Source organism: Primulina eburnea, chromosome 2 (genome assembly GCF_022965805.1).
Source record: "Primulina eburnea isolate SZY01 chromosome 2, ASM2296580v1, whole genome shotgun sequence".
NCBI classification, from domain to species: domain Eukaryota; kingdom Viridiplantae; phylum Streptophyta; class Magnoliopsida; order Lamiales; family Gesneriaceae; genus Primulina; species Primulina eburnea.
The window spans coordinates 6,928,830-6,944,417 of record NC_133102.1 but is presented as its reverse complement, the minus strand read 5'-3'; the positions used below and the strand labels follow the sequence as shown (position 1 = coordinate 6,944,417).

The following is a 15,588-nucleotide window of genomic DNA, read 5'->3' as shown; positions in this document are numbered from 1 at the left end:
TATACCTAAATTAATACAAATAATACATAATTCGAATCCACGGATACTTGATTTTATCCTTTAAATACTCAAATTCGATTATTTGATGATGTCAAAATATATATTTTCAAGTTAATAATGAGTGTCATTTGATGATGAGATTTGCGAATTAAAAATGTGTTACCTATATTGGTACAAATAGAACCTAATTTGACTCACATATACTTGATTTTTCCCTTTTAAGACTCAATTTTGATTATTTTGGGATATAAAAAAATATAATTTCAAATAATATTGAGTGACTTTTGATGTGTCATTTGTAAAGTTAAAATATGATATCTAATTTAGTATAATATTTTTTAGAATAGTGATATTTCAGTAACCATCACAATGTAAAGTAAGATAAATAAATATAATTATTAGATAAAGTTGGGTATTTGTAACATTTATGCATCATTTAAGTCAATCAAGTTAACATTGGTAACCTTTATTTATCATTCCACTCAAATAACTTAAAAAAAATAATTGGTTGACTTCAATATTAATTTAAGGAGATGAATCATAGTTGAGTAAAATGGTAAGAAATGAAGTTTTCTCAATTCACTATTTTAAGCAAATATCTTGTGCATAAAAAAAGTGAATTAATTATTATTTTTACTTTATTTTCAATTTTTATGTTTAAATATATTATTGTTTTTTTTTCTCAAAATACAATTTATGTTTATAAGCTTTTTTTAGCTAATATGATGTGTTATTATTTCTTTATATAACTTACTTGCTAACAAAATGCAAGTTTTTGAAAGATTTCAAATTTAAGATATTCACGCAATTGTACCGTAATATATAATCTATCAAGAACAATTATTGTCACATATTTTTATTTACTCCACAAATGATAATTAAATATTATTTTAAATCTTAGAGATAAAATGTTTTTAACTTCTGATACATATTTAATAACTAATTGAGTAATAAGTAGAAAAATATCAACAACATATACCAAAATATTTTCTTACACCTTTATATTACTTAATAATTAATTAAAATCCATCAAATCATTCTATTTAAACAGTTATCTTGCTTAATTAATTCAAAGCTATACATATAATTATATATGTATTGTTATGTTATTTCAATGACAAAAACTCGTGTGAGACAATCTCACGAGTCGTATTTTGTGAGACGGATCTTTTATTCGGATCATCCATGAAAAAATATTACTTTTTATGCTATGAGTATTACTTTTTATTATGAATATCGATAGAGTTGACATGTTTCACAGATAACGATTCGTGAGATCATCTCGCAAAAAACCTACTATAGTTCAATTTAATAATTAATATGATGAATTATTATTTATAATTCATATAATTTGTTTGGATCTACATTTTTTCGGACAAAATATTGTTTAATAGATTGAATACATTACGCCAAAAATAAAAAAATATTTATATTATTGATTTAATTCGATTTTTGTTCTACAGAATATGGATGCCAAAGCCAACATTTGGCAACATCCTGCAGAAAGAACTGAATATAAACAGAGAACAGAATAATTGACAATGAAGTATTGCTGAGTTGATGTAATCCAATTAATGTTGCCAAAGATGGACGGACTCAGTTGAGATCGAGATCATACATAACAAGGTCTTAGAGGTGGATTATCTGGGAGGCACGGCGGGGAAGAAGGCGTGAGTGCTCCAAGTACACAGCTTGCATACTCTTCGGTTTAAGTCCCGAGACAGCTTGCTTACAAAAAAATCAAATTTTAAAGGACCTTAAGAAAATCCTTCCAGAAGTTTAAACACCATGTAATACTCTCACTGTAAGTGCTCCACCAGCAACTCAAGAATATTGTTGAGTGTCGACACTCCTCTCTATCATTGTCATTCTTACTTGCATAACACATTTGCTCCCTTCAGATGTTCTAAAATATTCTCATAATATATTAAATGAGAAGAATTAGACATGGTTTTGCACCCTCTGCCTGCCAACTTGGTCACTACTTTCCATCAGTGATCAGATGCACAATCAACCAACCACGAATGATTTATTCATTTCAGATGCTGCTGCTCTTCCCCTTTCTGCATAATTTAACCACAGGAGCCCTCTAAGTATCAAAGATGGAATGAGTAAATTTTATAGTATAGGAGATTTAGAATAATTCCAAGAAACCAGCATAGAACAACAGTAGATCGTAATTTTCTCTAATAAGCACATCGATTAATTAACTTCCATACTGGTACTTCCTTCCCCTAAAATGAGTGTCCCAGTAAATACAGAAAGAGAGAGAGCTTTTGAAATTAAAATTGTAACTGTAAATTCCTAGAAAATTAGATAGAAAACACCAGAAAATACAAGCAGTTAGTGAATCGAAAGTCAATAGAACCCTGTGTGGTCATTTGCTTTCTACATCAACAATTTTTATGTCGTACCATTTCTTCGAAATAAAAATGTTTCTAAATGCTATATCCACTTCCTCTTTAACCAGTTGTACATGAAAAGGTATTACCAAGTCAAAGTCAAAGTCAACACAAATTAATTGTGTTCTGACGGTAATTAATCAGCATTTCACCAAAGCCTGGACCAAATGGATGCAGTTCAGGATAAATGAGCATTTACTGTAATTTCAAAGAAACTTATACAAGATAACAAGAATACAGATTTCAGACGAAAAAAAAATCCACAAATTGGCTTTCTTTTTTTCTTTTTTTTTTATTACCAAGAATTTTGGCTTTCAACTTTAGGTATCAAAAAATTCCGATCAAATGTCCTACCTCATGATATAAAAGAATGAAAGTCCGAGGTTTCTTTATGACATATGGTCACAAACAAGTGCCAAGCTGAAGAATATGGAGACAAGTTCAAAAGTCTGTCAATCATTTGACACGACATATGCGCTAGGAAGCTAGAGCAAGAATTTACTGGAAGTGATCCAAGTCAACCCAGAATAAACTTATACAACAATCTAGGTGTTGGAGCAATATTTTAGGCCCAAGAACAAACAAGCCCAAGTCTAAGAAAAAGAAAGGATGAGCCTATCAACAATTTAAATTAGTTTGAATAAGTCAAAAGACGTTCAAACATAGTGGAGCAGATAGTGGAGATTATGGGGGAGTGGAGAAAGAGGACACAGCGGCTAGGAAGAAAAAAGAGATCGGGAATACAGAAAGACACACACAACTCAACTCTACAGAAAAATCTGCAAATACTCTATGCAAAATTTTCAGTCTTTCATGCCTTAGTTTTCAAGCGTTCCAATTATCTCTAGCATTCTAGATCTTATCGCTTTAGATTCAGAAACTTTATATTTTATATTTCTATGTCTTGTAAATTTCTACAGTTTATTGAAAATATAAACGATGTCAGAGATTTATTCCTCAAATTCCAATAGTTTTCTTCATTTTGGCGTTATAGTTGTTTTAGGAGATTAGAACCGACGGTCAAATTTAGAATTCACTTTCGTTTGTTTTTAGAAGTTAGATTTTTATCATTTTTACGCAAATCGGTGCACTTTCGCACCTGGCACGCCCGCAACACCAAATATTGTGCAAACATATTTTTGTCACGCCCGGTGGGACCATCACTATGCCGCTAAGGAGAAAAGAAAACGTCAATCAAGGGGATGGGGAGTCTCAACCAAGCCAGGAAGAGATTCACGCTCCACTGACAGAGCAGCCGGCCGCTATGGCCGCTGAAGAGCCGACCAGGGAGTTGGATTTGCATCCAAGTAATGTTCCAGATATGTATGCTCATATTTCAAACCGTTTGGTTGAAGAATTGACTGCGATGAAAATTGAGGAAATATCACAAGCACTATCCAAGGCTGTGTCTGATTGCTTGAAGACAGTATTGGGTAAACCAAACCAGTCAACCAACAAAGAGCAGAACATAAGTGAAAAAGAAGGGAACCAAGGAAGCAACCAAGTCCAGGGAAATAACAACGTCCATGAATTTGACCAGGGGAGTTGGAAACTCAAGGGCTGGCGATCCTCGCCGCCCGGAGTTTACTATCCCAAATCATCCAGAAAGAAGGTATACACCACCTCACAAGAGAGAAGAAACCTTAGGAGGAAGATCCCAGCCATATCCACGTGCTCATGGAGTGGGGAGTTCGAAACAACAGGCTACTCAAGTGTACAGTGTGACAAATCCTCTATACCAACCAGGAGCTTATGATGATATATCGCACATGGATTATCAAGGAGTGGATGGGGGCTTCCCAGGAGGTAATATTGGTTTAAATGCATGGTTTCAAGCTCGGGGGGCAAATTACTACCATCACCAACTCCCCACTCGGAACATGCACGAGATTGATCCAGACTACATAGACGTGAATAACCCGTACCCATGAGGTTATAGAGTTCATGATTTTAGTTTATTCTCCGGGGAGGGTGGTCAATCGAGAATGGAACATATAGCCAGATTCACCATCCAGTGCGGGAAATTAGCCAACTTGGAGAACTTCAACAATCTAAAGTTACGGCTATTCCCGAATTCCCTCACTGGGACTGCATTCGCTTGGTATGCTTCACTCCCCAGAAATTCAGTGATGAGTTGGCAAGAGATGGAAAGAAAATTCCACATTCAATTCTATAGAACAGAGCCAGAAGTCTGCATTGCCGACTTATCCAGAGTCACTCAAAAGAAAGGAGAGTCTGTGGAATATTTTATCGACATGTTCAAAAAGATGAAGAATAGATGCAAGGTGTTCTTACCTGAGACAGAGTTCGTGAAGATGGCACAAAAAGAGCTGGATTTTGAATCAAGGAAGAAATTCCAGGGAATGGAGTTCAGGGATTTCTTCGAGCTAGCTGCAAAAGTGGCTGAATACGTAGAACTATTGCGGGAAGAGTCGTACAAGAAGAAAACTGCTATGGGGACTTATTATCAGGAGGTGGAAGACGTGGCACTGGCAGAGATTCGGTCAGCTGGTTCTTGCACAGCTCCCTTACTAAAAAAGAAGCCAGCAGAACCTAAAAAGAAGAACAGCTCCCAACTCCCCAAAGACATGCAGTATACATTTGATGTGTCAAAGACCGAAGAAGTTTTCGATTTCTTGGTAAAAGAAAAATTCTTCACATTCCCACCTGATCACATGATGCCACCTACAGAAGAGCTGAAGGGACGAGAGTATTGTAAGTACCACAACTCCTACAATCATGCTACGAAGTCTTGTTGGGCGTTCAAGAACATCATGCAGGACAGAATTAACAAGGGAGTTGTGAAATTCCCTAACAAACAAGAGTCTATGGCGGTGGATGATGATCCTTTTCCCCCAGCAGCTTTGGTTAATGTGAATATGACAGATTTGAGGGATTTTCTCGATGAGAAAAGAAACCGATCCTTTGCAGTGAAAGACCGAGTAATCAAGAAATACTGGGTTCCAAAGGGTCAATTGTTTGAAGCTCATGGAAGGTATAGTGCCGATCGAATGCGAACTGTTCAGCAGCGTTTCCCTAGAAGTGTTGGTGAATCCGCGGCCTATCGGCCGAGGAACCAACATTTCTTTGAAAGACCAGTGCTTGAGAATCAAAAGTTCAGAGGGGAATCATCTCGTGATCAGCACCACATACGTAGAGTTGAGTCACGAAAGGTGGAAACCAGGAAAATATCAGCTGATCAGTGCATGGAGCGGCGTGCGTATGAAATATCAAAAGGAGAAATGATTGAGAGCCGGAGAGCAAAGCCGAGATACGTCCTTCCAGCCAGAGGAGAGTTCAGTGAGTCTTGGAGAGTGGCCCAACACAAAAAGTTCCCTAGGCCACCGACTAGGACTCAAAAGAGACGGCTGTTGAGAGAAAGAGATATTGCAAGAAGAGAAGAGTCCGCTAAGTTGAGAAATGAACCCACAATTGATGTTCCACTCTCCAGGGAGCCAGTGGGGAGTAAGTCTAAGTTTGGAAGATCGGCTACTGAAGATAAGTTTGTGGAAGATGATGATGATTTGTCAAGCGAAGAGGATGATCAAACAAGAAAAACAATTAATTTTCGCGTTGGAGAATTTCACATCACCGTGGACTGTGCCACTGGAGTAGTGATACTACCCGAGAGATTTAAATTGATGGAAGAAGAGAGTGGGGAGTTGATGCCCCAAGAATCAGTGCAAAAGAAAGAGCATGCAAATAAACTCCCTGAAGGGAGTTCAAGAGTGATTATCAAGGAAGATCACCCGAATAAGCCTAAACAAGTGATACTTGAAAAGCCTACACCGGCCATGACCAAGCACATAAGGCCGTTGTACATCAAAGCCCACTTGAATGGGAAGCCAGTGTCCAGGGTGTTGATTGACAATGGCTCAGTTGTGAATGTTCTTCTAGTAAGGATGTTAAAAAATCTGGGCAAAACTGAAGAAGACTTGATTCCTTCGGAAGTTTCGGTTGCTGCATTTACAGGGAAAACCACCAAGAACATTGGGGTATTCCACGCTGATGTTATTGTGGGGAATATGTCATCGTTATGTGCATTTTTCGTGGTAAACTCCTCCGCCAACATCCAAGAGTTGTTAGGCAGAGATTGGATCCATGCAAACCAGTGCATACCATCCTCAATGCACCAACTGTTGTTATTTTGGAAAGGGGATGATGTGGAGGTTGTAGAAGCTTATGGACAGCCGTTTCAAACAAGTACAAGTGCAGTTGAGGCTAGATATTACAATGGGGATTTTGGGCCCATCAAAATTCATAGCAATAGCAAGAAAGAAAATCCATTGTACATGCAAACACCAACTCCAAGCTCGGTGTTGGAAAGAATTCTCAAGCCTATTGTTATCGTGCCGCCTAGGCCGATAATTCAACCGTTGATTGAGGAGGTTGATGATTGATTTGAACCAAAAAGGAAAAGAGGTAGCTGCAACCTCTATATGGAAGGCGCATGAGCAGCAGGTTCTGGATGGAGTATGCAATGAGGAACAGTGGAATACCCATGAGACGGAAGTGATTTATGAAGATGAGTTCGAAGAGAAGTATGAGCAAGATGAGCTTCAAGTTGATGAGTTATTAATGACGCCATCTCAACTGAAAGATGGACAACATGAGGTACAAGACTCGTTAGAAGATATCAACTTAGGGAACTTGATGATCCTAAGCATATATATGTGAGCACATTGTTGGAAGAAGTGATTAAATAAGATTTTATCAGTTTGTTGAGGGAGTGAGTAAATAGAGCAGATGAACTTTATCCAGCGGGGAGTTGGCCTCTGGGGATACTTTGGTGTTGGCTTGAATAATGAAAATCCGAGTCCATAATATCCTTCGAGCAACTCGAAATGAAGCTACATGGGATGGGATTTTAGGCCACCGAGACATGGGTGGAAAAAGTTCAAAAGGGCATGGAAGTTTGGTTTTGATATGGAGTTGGCCTTATGGCCATTTTAACATATGTTTCATTTTGGTTATCCTTACTCGAGTACTGAGAAATATGGTAGCGAAAGTGAGCTCCACAGCCACTTTTGTGAGTTAATTTATGGTTTGAATAGTAGCATATCGAGAGCTGGGTTTTTCACTTCTTGAAAAGAGATTTTGAACGTGAGGAGTTGACCAGGTGGCCACTTGTGCATACTTTTTGATTGATATTCTTGTTGAATGTTATGAGAAATCATGGACAAAGTAGGCTACAAAGCCACTTTTACAAATTTGTATCGATTAAAAGAATGATAAGGTGTGGGGAGTTGGGCAAACCGGTTTATGTTACAAGCAATGTGAGAAGGAAATTGATTGGATTAACTCAGAATAAACTCCCCAACAACATCCAACATCACATTCAACCCATCTCCACTCCCCAACAACATCCAACACCACATTCAACCCATCCCCAATCCCCAACAACATCCAACAATCAGAAGGACAAATCAACAGTCAACAGATAGAGAGCGGAGCCACCGCATGCAAGAACAATAAATAGACGTTTATGCGGGAGAGAGGTCCAACTAAAGTGCGATGCATGCAAATGGCTGCTTGGGTAGGGGGAATGTGACCCAAGTGATAGTGCAACACACAAAGAAAATATTAGAGTTACCTCTTGGCTGTCAATTCATGGTCATATGCACGTTCATTGAACAAGGGAGCTAGTGATCGAGCGGGGAGTTATGCCAACACATGGCTTGAATCAGTTGTTTGTCGGTGGGGTGCACAAATCATCCAACTCCCCGCAGGAACTCGATTCTAGCAAAGAAACAAAGGGCAGTGACATGTAAACATCTACAAGGAGCCAACATAGAAATGACATAGAGTAACATGATAGTGATTAAGATTGTGGCAAAACAAGTCATCATTCCCTCAAATTTCTCCAGGCAAGTCAAAGTGCCTCAGGGTTAATCATACAAGGCAGGAAGAAGAAACCAAATTGTATTGCATAAGATTCAAGAAAGTGGCAGTACATTTACCGATGGCCATAGAGGTTGGAGTCATGAGTAGGGGCAGACAGTGGTGACTCGTGCTTGAAGCTTGAGCGACGACCTCAGTTGGATACCAGAGCGGAAGAACTATGACGAAATGTAAGAAGCAGCGGCACATACATGACATATGTGTGATACAAGAAGGCTTCATGATCGGAACAAGTTTGGATCTTGCAAATGTTTGTGTGTTTTCATTTGGGCAAATTTACAAACACCATGAAGGCACAATGGTGATCAAAATAATTAATGGGTTGGCACGACCGGCGTAGTGGAAGAATCAAGGGACGAAGGTTAAGATAAGATGGTGACTTGCGCAGAAAATGCACCTGTGGAGTTCGAACCAGGGAGTGTGCGATGAAGAAGTGCCTGCAGCCGTGGTGTGGTCTGGAAAAAAGAAACACGTGAAGAGGGATGGTTGCCAGATTTTCAAACTTAGAAACTGAATGAAGAAAGTGATGGTATGAGATTGTGTGAGATTATGCAAGATAAGCAATGAGCAGTAGATGAAAGTGGTGAAAGGGAGAAAGAAAGGAAGAAAGAAATGAATGGGAGAGCTTGAATCCGTAGAGCGTAAAGGAGAAAATTCCAAAAGACAAAAAAAAAAACTTAAAGTCCAACATGGAATGGACTTGAGTGCGAGCCCATTTAACAAGAAGAGCAATTTTGGGCCACACTATTACAAATTAGTGTATTAAAATGGGTTTATATACAAGCGTTTTGGCCCACGGGCCAACGCTTGCGGGGGGCATTTGTTGGAGCAATATTTTAGGCCCAAGAACAAACAAGCCCAAGTCTAAGAAAAAGAAAGGATGAGCCAATCAACAATTTAAATTAGTTTGAATAAGTCAAAAGACGTTCAAACATAGTGGAGCAGATAGTGGAGATCATGGGGGAGTGGAGAAAGAGGACACAGCGGCTAGGAAGAAAAAAGAGATCGGGAATACAGAAAGACACACACAACTCAACCCTACAGAAAAATCTGCAAATACTCTCTGCAAAATTTTCAGTCTTTCATGCCCTAGTTTTCAAGCGTTCCAATTATCTCTAGCATTCTAGATCTTATCGCTTTAGATTTCAGAAACTTTATATTTTATATTTCTATGTCTTGTAAATTTCTACAGTTTATTGAAAATATAAACGATGTCAGAGATTTATTCCTCAAATTCCAATAGTTTTCTTCATTTTGGCGTTATAGTTGTTTTAGGAGATTAGAACCGACGGTCAAATTTAGAATTCACTTTCGTTTGTTTTTAGAAGTTAGATTTTTATCATTTTTACACAAATCGGTGCACTTTCGCACCTGGCACGCCCGCAACACCAAATATTGTGCAAACACTAGGATATCAAATTCAAGAGAGAAATCTCAATGTAAAAAATAATCTGCCCACCAAAAATTGTTAATATAGTGCCACAGTCATTTTTCCGCATACAAATACTTTCTAAACAACCACAATGTATAATTCAAATTACCACTCGGCAAATCAAAGACTCCAAACCACAATGTATAATTCAAATTACCACTCGGCGAACCAAAGGCTCCAAAACTTTCTCAAGATTCTGACATCTACACAATTTCATGACATCCAGCACATTAATATAAAAAATATAAGAAATTAATCAGTGCCACCATCAATTATTTTTTAAATTTTTTCACAAAGATGTACTCTCAAATGATGCTGTCCCAAAGCATCCATCATGGGGAATCCTTATTACAACTGATAGCACCATAGAGCCCAGCTCAGTGACTTTAGTATGTTATCCAGAATTAAACACAGTGATGGAACATATATTTATCTTGAAGACATATTTACATGTTCACACGGAATACTTTGTCAATTAGTTCTAATGTTCCTTATTTTTGAAGAATCATATGCATCCTAATTCCTAATCTAATTTCCCTTAGTTATCATTGACCACAAAACTCAGAAAACCGATTCTAATACAATTTCAATCTTACAAAAGATTAAGTCGACGAGACTATTTATATTTTTCGCCGACAGGATCAAATAAACAAGTTGCACTCGCTCCTCCATCATTATGCTTTTACTTCGACACAAAATTCAAAATCGAACAACCAAAAGCTAAACATGAAGTATATCCAAAATCAACAACTCTCTACATCGGATAATATATGAAAGGTCAACAAGACAACCACCAAAAAACCCACTTAGAAGGTGATTTCCGAGGGTGGTTGTCGTCCAAAGAAGTGCCTTCCCAAAAGATTTAAAGAACTCATGTTCCATAACTTACGAAGAGCACATAAAGCAGCAGATTCAAATAATGGGTTGCCAGTTAAATGTGATAGTGCTCCCATTCCAAGAATGAGAGAACCTAAATCAAGACAAGAAATAGATCCCATACAACAGAAATGCGTAAATGTCTGTGTATTCGCCGGTATGCATTTAAATTTGCGAGAGACCATTTAAACAACTCCAAAAACCCAAATTATCACATAATGCAAAGATATCATTTCTTTGGCAACTCGAATCCAAATTTTCTACACTTTTGTTCTTTCAAACTATTTTCTGCTCCATAGAAATACATTTGGCACAAGAGGTGGCAGAAGTTAACTACATGCGTCATCTAACCATATTTTACCTTTGGCTAGGGACAGGATTTGATTTCAAGCCATTTATAATTGATTACTAGCTACACCATGTTAAAAGTTTAGTCTCATGGAGGGAGAATATTTATACAGCTGCTAAAAGTGTCAAATTTAACTTTTTCCAAAGAGAAGGATGCACATGAACAACAGTGTTTTAAAACTACATGATTATCTGACCGAGCTAAAAACATTAAAGTTAGTAATCTTTCTAATTTATTATAAAACGAAGAAGAAAATAAATATAATCATGTTTTCTTAAAAAATTCCCGAATTCCATTTTCAACTTTTGAATTTTGAGAAATAAAATATCAAAGTAATTTCATGAACAGCCAGCCGTATATGGAGCACCCGTACAACAAAAATATCAGCCAAGGGTTTAAAATGTCAATTTACAAAGACATTGGATTTTAGCTCATTAATTTCTCACAAGGTTTTCAATATTTCCAGCATTACACAGAATGTCCAAATGCAATTTATTCTGATTCTCAAATTAATATTTGAAGAAGTATCTTCAAATTGATCCTGCATATGGCAGCCCAGTAAGGTGTCAAAAGCAGGTAAAAACCTTGCTCTAACTCCTCGGCCAGGACAGGAAGTTAGTTTTTGTAGGTTCCTCCAGTTAACCTGTTTGTAGAATCAGTTAAAAGAACATGAGCAGAAACAAGTCCTCCAAGTACTCTTATGTGGCACTTTATCAAACTAAATGAAGTTTTCAATCAATAATGTTGACACTACCTCAAAAAGATTTATCCTTGCATCAAAATCAAATGTTAGATCTTCAGATAGAGAATTAACAGCCCTTTCAAACTCAGTGTCATTTCCCAAGATTGCGAGGATGACCAGAGAGAGAGAGAGATTTAGCACACGGCATTCAATTCCAGGCCATTATAAGACACCAGATAAACATAACGATCTCAAATTAACACCTAAGTCTCCAAACTCAAAGAAATCAGCATGTTGAACCTGGATAATGATTCAATAAGCGTCATTGCAGATCCGTTGTGCCTTTGTGGTAGGTGTTCAAGCTAAAATTTGACCAAATATAGTTAATTTACTCGATGTTAGTACATTCCAGTAAGGTGTAATGCTCACCATGAGATTTCTTTAGCAACATAATAGTGCTACACGGAGCCTCCAGAAATGTTACCAATAATCCCCACAGGAGCAAGATCCATCTCTAAAATGGTGGAACCGGTTAACATCTCTGATAATAATTTCCCTTGAAGCAATTTTACAGATGAATTTGAATGCTGTATGGCAGTCCAAACAGATTCGAAGATTTTTTTTCACCCTGATAGGTGCTCCATCTGGAGTGGAAATCAGCCCGAAAGCAACTGCAAGCTTTTCGCTATGATACGAGAGAAGAACTTCTTTTTCTTTCTTTCTAACATCGTGGAGATCAATCTCTACCATAGGAACATAACCAGCTTTGGCCATTAGTTGTCCCAGCTCCTCGAGTTTTGCATATATCTCTTCACTTCTAGAATGGCTTCTATCTCCAACTATAAATGTGTAGATATTGTCTTTTATCTCCATCCAACTCATCCCCGGTTCCTTCTTCACTTTGCTGTCTTTCATTAGTCTTCTCACCTTTGCAACATTTTCCCATAATCCTGCAGATGCGTATATATTTGCAAGAATAACATGGGTACCAGATTTTTCTGGATCAAGAGTATAAAGCATCTCGGCAGCACGTTGTCCTAGCTCTAGATTCTTGTGAATTTTTGCAGCACCAAGAAGACCCCCCCAAATGGTGGCATTAGCTTCAAATGGCATATTATCCACGAGATTCACTGCCTTGTCCAATTTTCCAGCCCGGCCAAGAACATCAATCATGCAAGCATAGTGCTCTTGTGTTGGTTCTATGCCGAAATTCATTTTCATGGTCTCAAAATACCACCCAGCCTCATTAACAAGCCCGGCATGATTACACGCGCAAAGGACACTGACTAACGTCACATGGTTGGGAGCAACACCGTCTTTCAACATGTCATTGAATAACTGGAGGGCCTCTTTACCATGCCCATGTTGCGCAAGTCCCCCAATCATTGCAGACCATGAGACAACACCTCTCTCAGGAACCTCAGAGAAAGCACAACCAGCATCCTCTATACTTCCGCATTTAGCATACATGTTGACAAGTGAATTTCCAGCAAAAACATCTGATATGAACCCTAATTTCAACACATGAACGTGGATTTGCTTCCCCTGTTCATAAGCAGATAAATTTGCACATGCATTAAGAAGCGAACTGCAAACAAAAGAATCTGGCTTAAGATCCATGTTTAGTAGCTTTAAATAAAGTTTCAAAGCTTCTTCGCCCTGTCCATACTGAGAATAAGAAGTTATCATTGATGTATAAGATGGCAAATCAAGATTTGGGCACTCTTCAAATACTCTAGCCGCATCAAGCACCTGGCTACTTTTTCCATACGAATCAACAATACTGTTTACAATGAAACTATCAGCTTGGTAGCCTGATTTTATTATAAGTGCATGAATTTGTTTGCAGGCGCCAACATCCTGCAAATCTGCAATCGCATTAAGAACCACTAGTATGGTTGCCTGGTCAAATCCCATTGTCTCTTTGTACATCTCCATGAATAGATACATAGCTTCTCCGTTCTCCCCATTTTGCGAGTATCCAGAAATCATTGCATTCATTGCAACCAAGTCTTTGTGCGGCATCAACCGATAGATTGTTACCGCATCCTTCACCAACCGACACTTGCAATACATGTCAATGAGACCAACACCCACAAAGCTATCGTTCATCATCTCCATCCGAATGAAATAGCAGTGAAACTGCTTACCCAATTCTTCTAATCCCAATGCTGCACAAGCTTTACAAGCACTTGATAAGGTGAACATATTGGGGTGAATACCCGATCTCTTCATCTGTTCTAACAATTCTAAAGCCCTTTCATGATACTCATTAAGCACACATCCAGCGATGGCAGCATTCCACGAAATAATATCAGGTTCTGTAATATTATCAAAAACAGTAACTGCATCTCCCAGATCCCCAGCTTTTGCGTACATGTCAACTAGTGCATTCAATGAGAATGGATCATCCTCATATCCAAGCTTAATGAGATAGCCATGGATCTTCTTTCCCTGATAAATATCTCTTAGCCCTGTCGTGGCATTTAATATAGTTGACAAACTGAACTCATCGGGCCTAACTTCACTGGCAACCATTTCTTGAAACAACGCCAGTGCTTCCCAAAAAGAATCGCTTTGTGTGTAACATGATAACAGGGCGTTAAAAGAAACAACATTCCTTTCTGGAATACTCTCAAACAATCTCATAGAATCAACATAATTGTCACATTTAGCATACATAACCACCAACGTATTTGCAACAAATACATCTGATTCAAACCCAGTTTGCACAATAATCCCATGAACTTGCTTCCCAAGCACAAAATTTTTGGAACCCGCACATGCCTTGAGTATGCTGGGGAAAGTAAATTCATTACATCTAATTCCCAATATATGGATTTTGCGAAAAGCCAGAAGGGCTTCTTCACTAAGGCCATTCTTGGCATACCCAGATATCAAAGAGGACCAGGATACCACATCTTGTTCGTGATTTTCTTCAATCAGCTTGCATGCCTGGCTAAAAGCTTTACACTTGGAGTATAAATTAATCAAATGGTTCCAGTATTTTGAATCCTTGGATAACCCGACCTTTAATAGGTGTGTATGAATTTGGAGGCCTTCATTTAAAGACTTGGTCAGAGAAAATTGAGATAAAAGCTTTGAGTAGGAAATGTTGCTCGAGGCAAATTTCGTGACTGTGGGAAGAAGCATATACTCCAGCTGCAAACCAAACAACGATGAGAGAAGACAGAGCAGGAGAGTTATATCAGTTTAATGTCGAACTCAAACAACCAAGCATGGCACAGAAAATTATTTAGTGACACACTTGAGGGCATGATCAGAATAGAAATAAGGAATCGGATTTAATAAATAGATATGAAAGCCAACAATTCAAAACACAAACAAGTCAAATTAAGTGCATCTAGAGACAAATAAACATGCTCAAGCTCATGTAAGGTTCAGTTCCAGGACCAAACTATCTTGTTTGTCTCGTAGAAGATGAAAGCTTAACTCAAGCTCTAGCATTAGTAGAATGTTCCATTCCAACACAATGAGCTGTTAAGGCAAGGCGCCAAATACAAGTCTTAAGCCATCAAGAAACTGGAAGAGACCAAAATTCCCCTCCCAAATACTGTAACATGGCGGGGAGCAATGAACATACAGATTCATACAAATCGAGTTCCCGTCGGTTGCCTTTAGGATTAGGGTAACAGTTAACAGAAATCAGAATGGTGGACAGACGGGAAAAAGACAGAACGATGAAGATGAAGTCCGGTGTAAGGCAATTGGATCCATTTTCTTGTTGGTTTAGGAAAGAAATGGGCCTATCATAAGATCGGGTATTTTAAAGCCCAATACAAAAATAAAAATAATAGAAATTTGAAAGTGAAAATAGGCTCAATAATAAATATATACTAATTACTTTGTACATGCGATGGATTAACTAAAGTAAAATTTAAGAAATTATAAAGAGACTAAATTGATATATGAATTGTCGTAATAA

At 37.9% G+C, this 15,588-nt stretch overlaps 1 protein-coding gene and 1 long non-coding RNA gene across 11 annotated transcripts; one reads left to right on the top strand and one right to left on the bottom strand.

Annotated features, from left to right (window-relative positions):
- Positions 1-1,437: 1,437 nt before the first annotated feature.
- LOC140822841 (pentatricopeptide repeat-containing protein At3g12770-like) lies at positions 1,438-15,387 on the bottom strand. Of its 10 annotated transcripts, none has more exons than XR_012116044.1 (4): positions 15,057-15,383; positions 11,715-14,804; positions 11,545-11,603; positions 1,438-2,063 (listed from the first exon to the last, which is right to left on the bottom strand). XR_012116044.1 is itself a non-coding variant. In XM_073183757.1 (2 exons), the coding sequence occupies exon 2, from the start codon at positions 14,793-14,795 to the stop codon at positions 12,123-12,125; it is 2,673 nt and encodes an 890-aa protein (XP_073039858.1). In that variant the 5' UTR covers positions 14,796-14,804; positions 15,247-15,387; the 3' UTR covers positions 11,220-12,122. The 10 variants fall into 10 exon arrangements, 2 of the variants coding, with proteins under 2 accessions (XP_073039858.1, XP_073039857.1); XR_012116048.1 differs by lacking the exon at positions 11,545-11,603 and having other exon boundaries at positions 1,439-2,006; positions 2,047-2,063; positions 12,072-14,804; positions 15,057-15,384; XR_012116041.1 differs by having other exon boundaries at positions 11,545-14,804.
- LOC140822842 (uncharacterized) lies at positions 2,059-11,142 on the top strand. Its single transcript, XR_012116049.1, has 2 exons — positions 2,059-2,951; positions 9,714-11,142. It is a non-coding gene; the product is annotated as an uncharacterized lncRNA (long non-coding RNA).
- Positions 15,388-15,588: the final 201 nt, after the last annotated feature.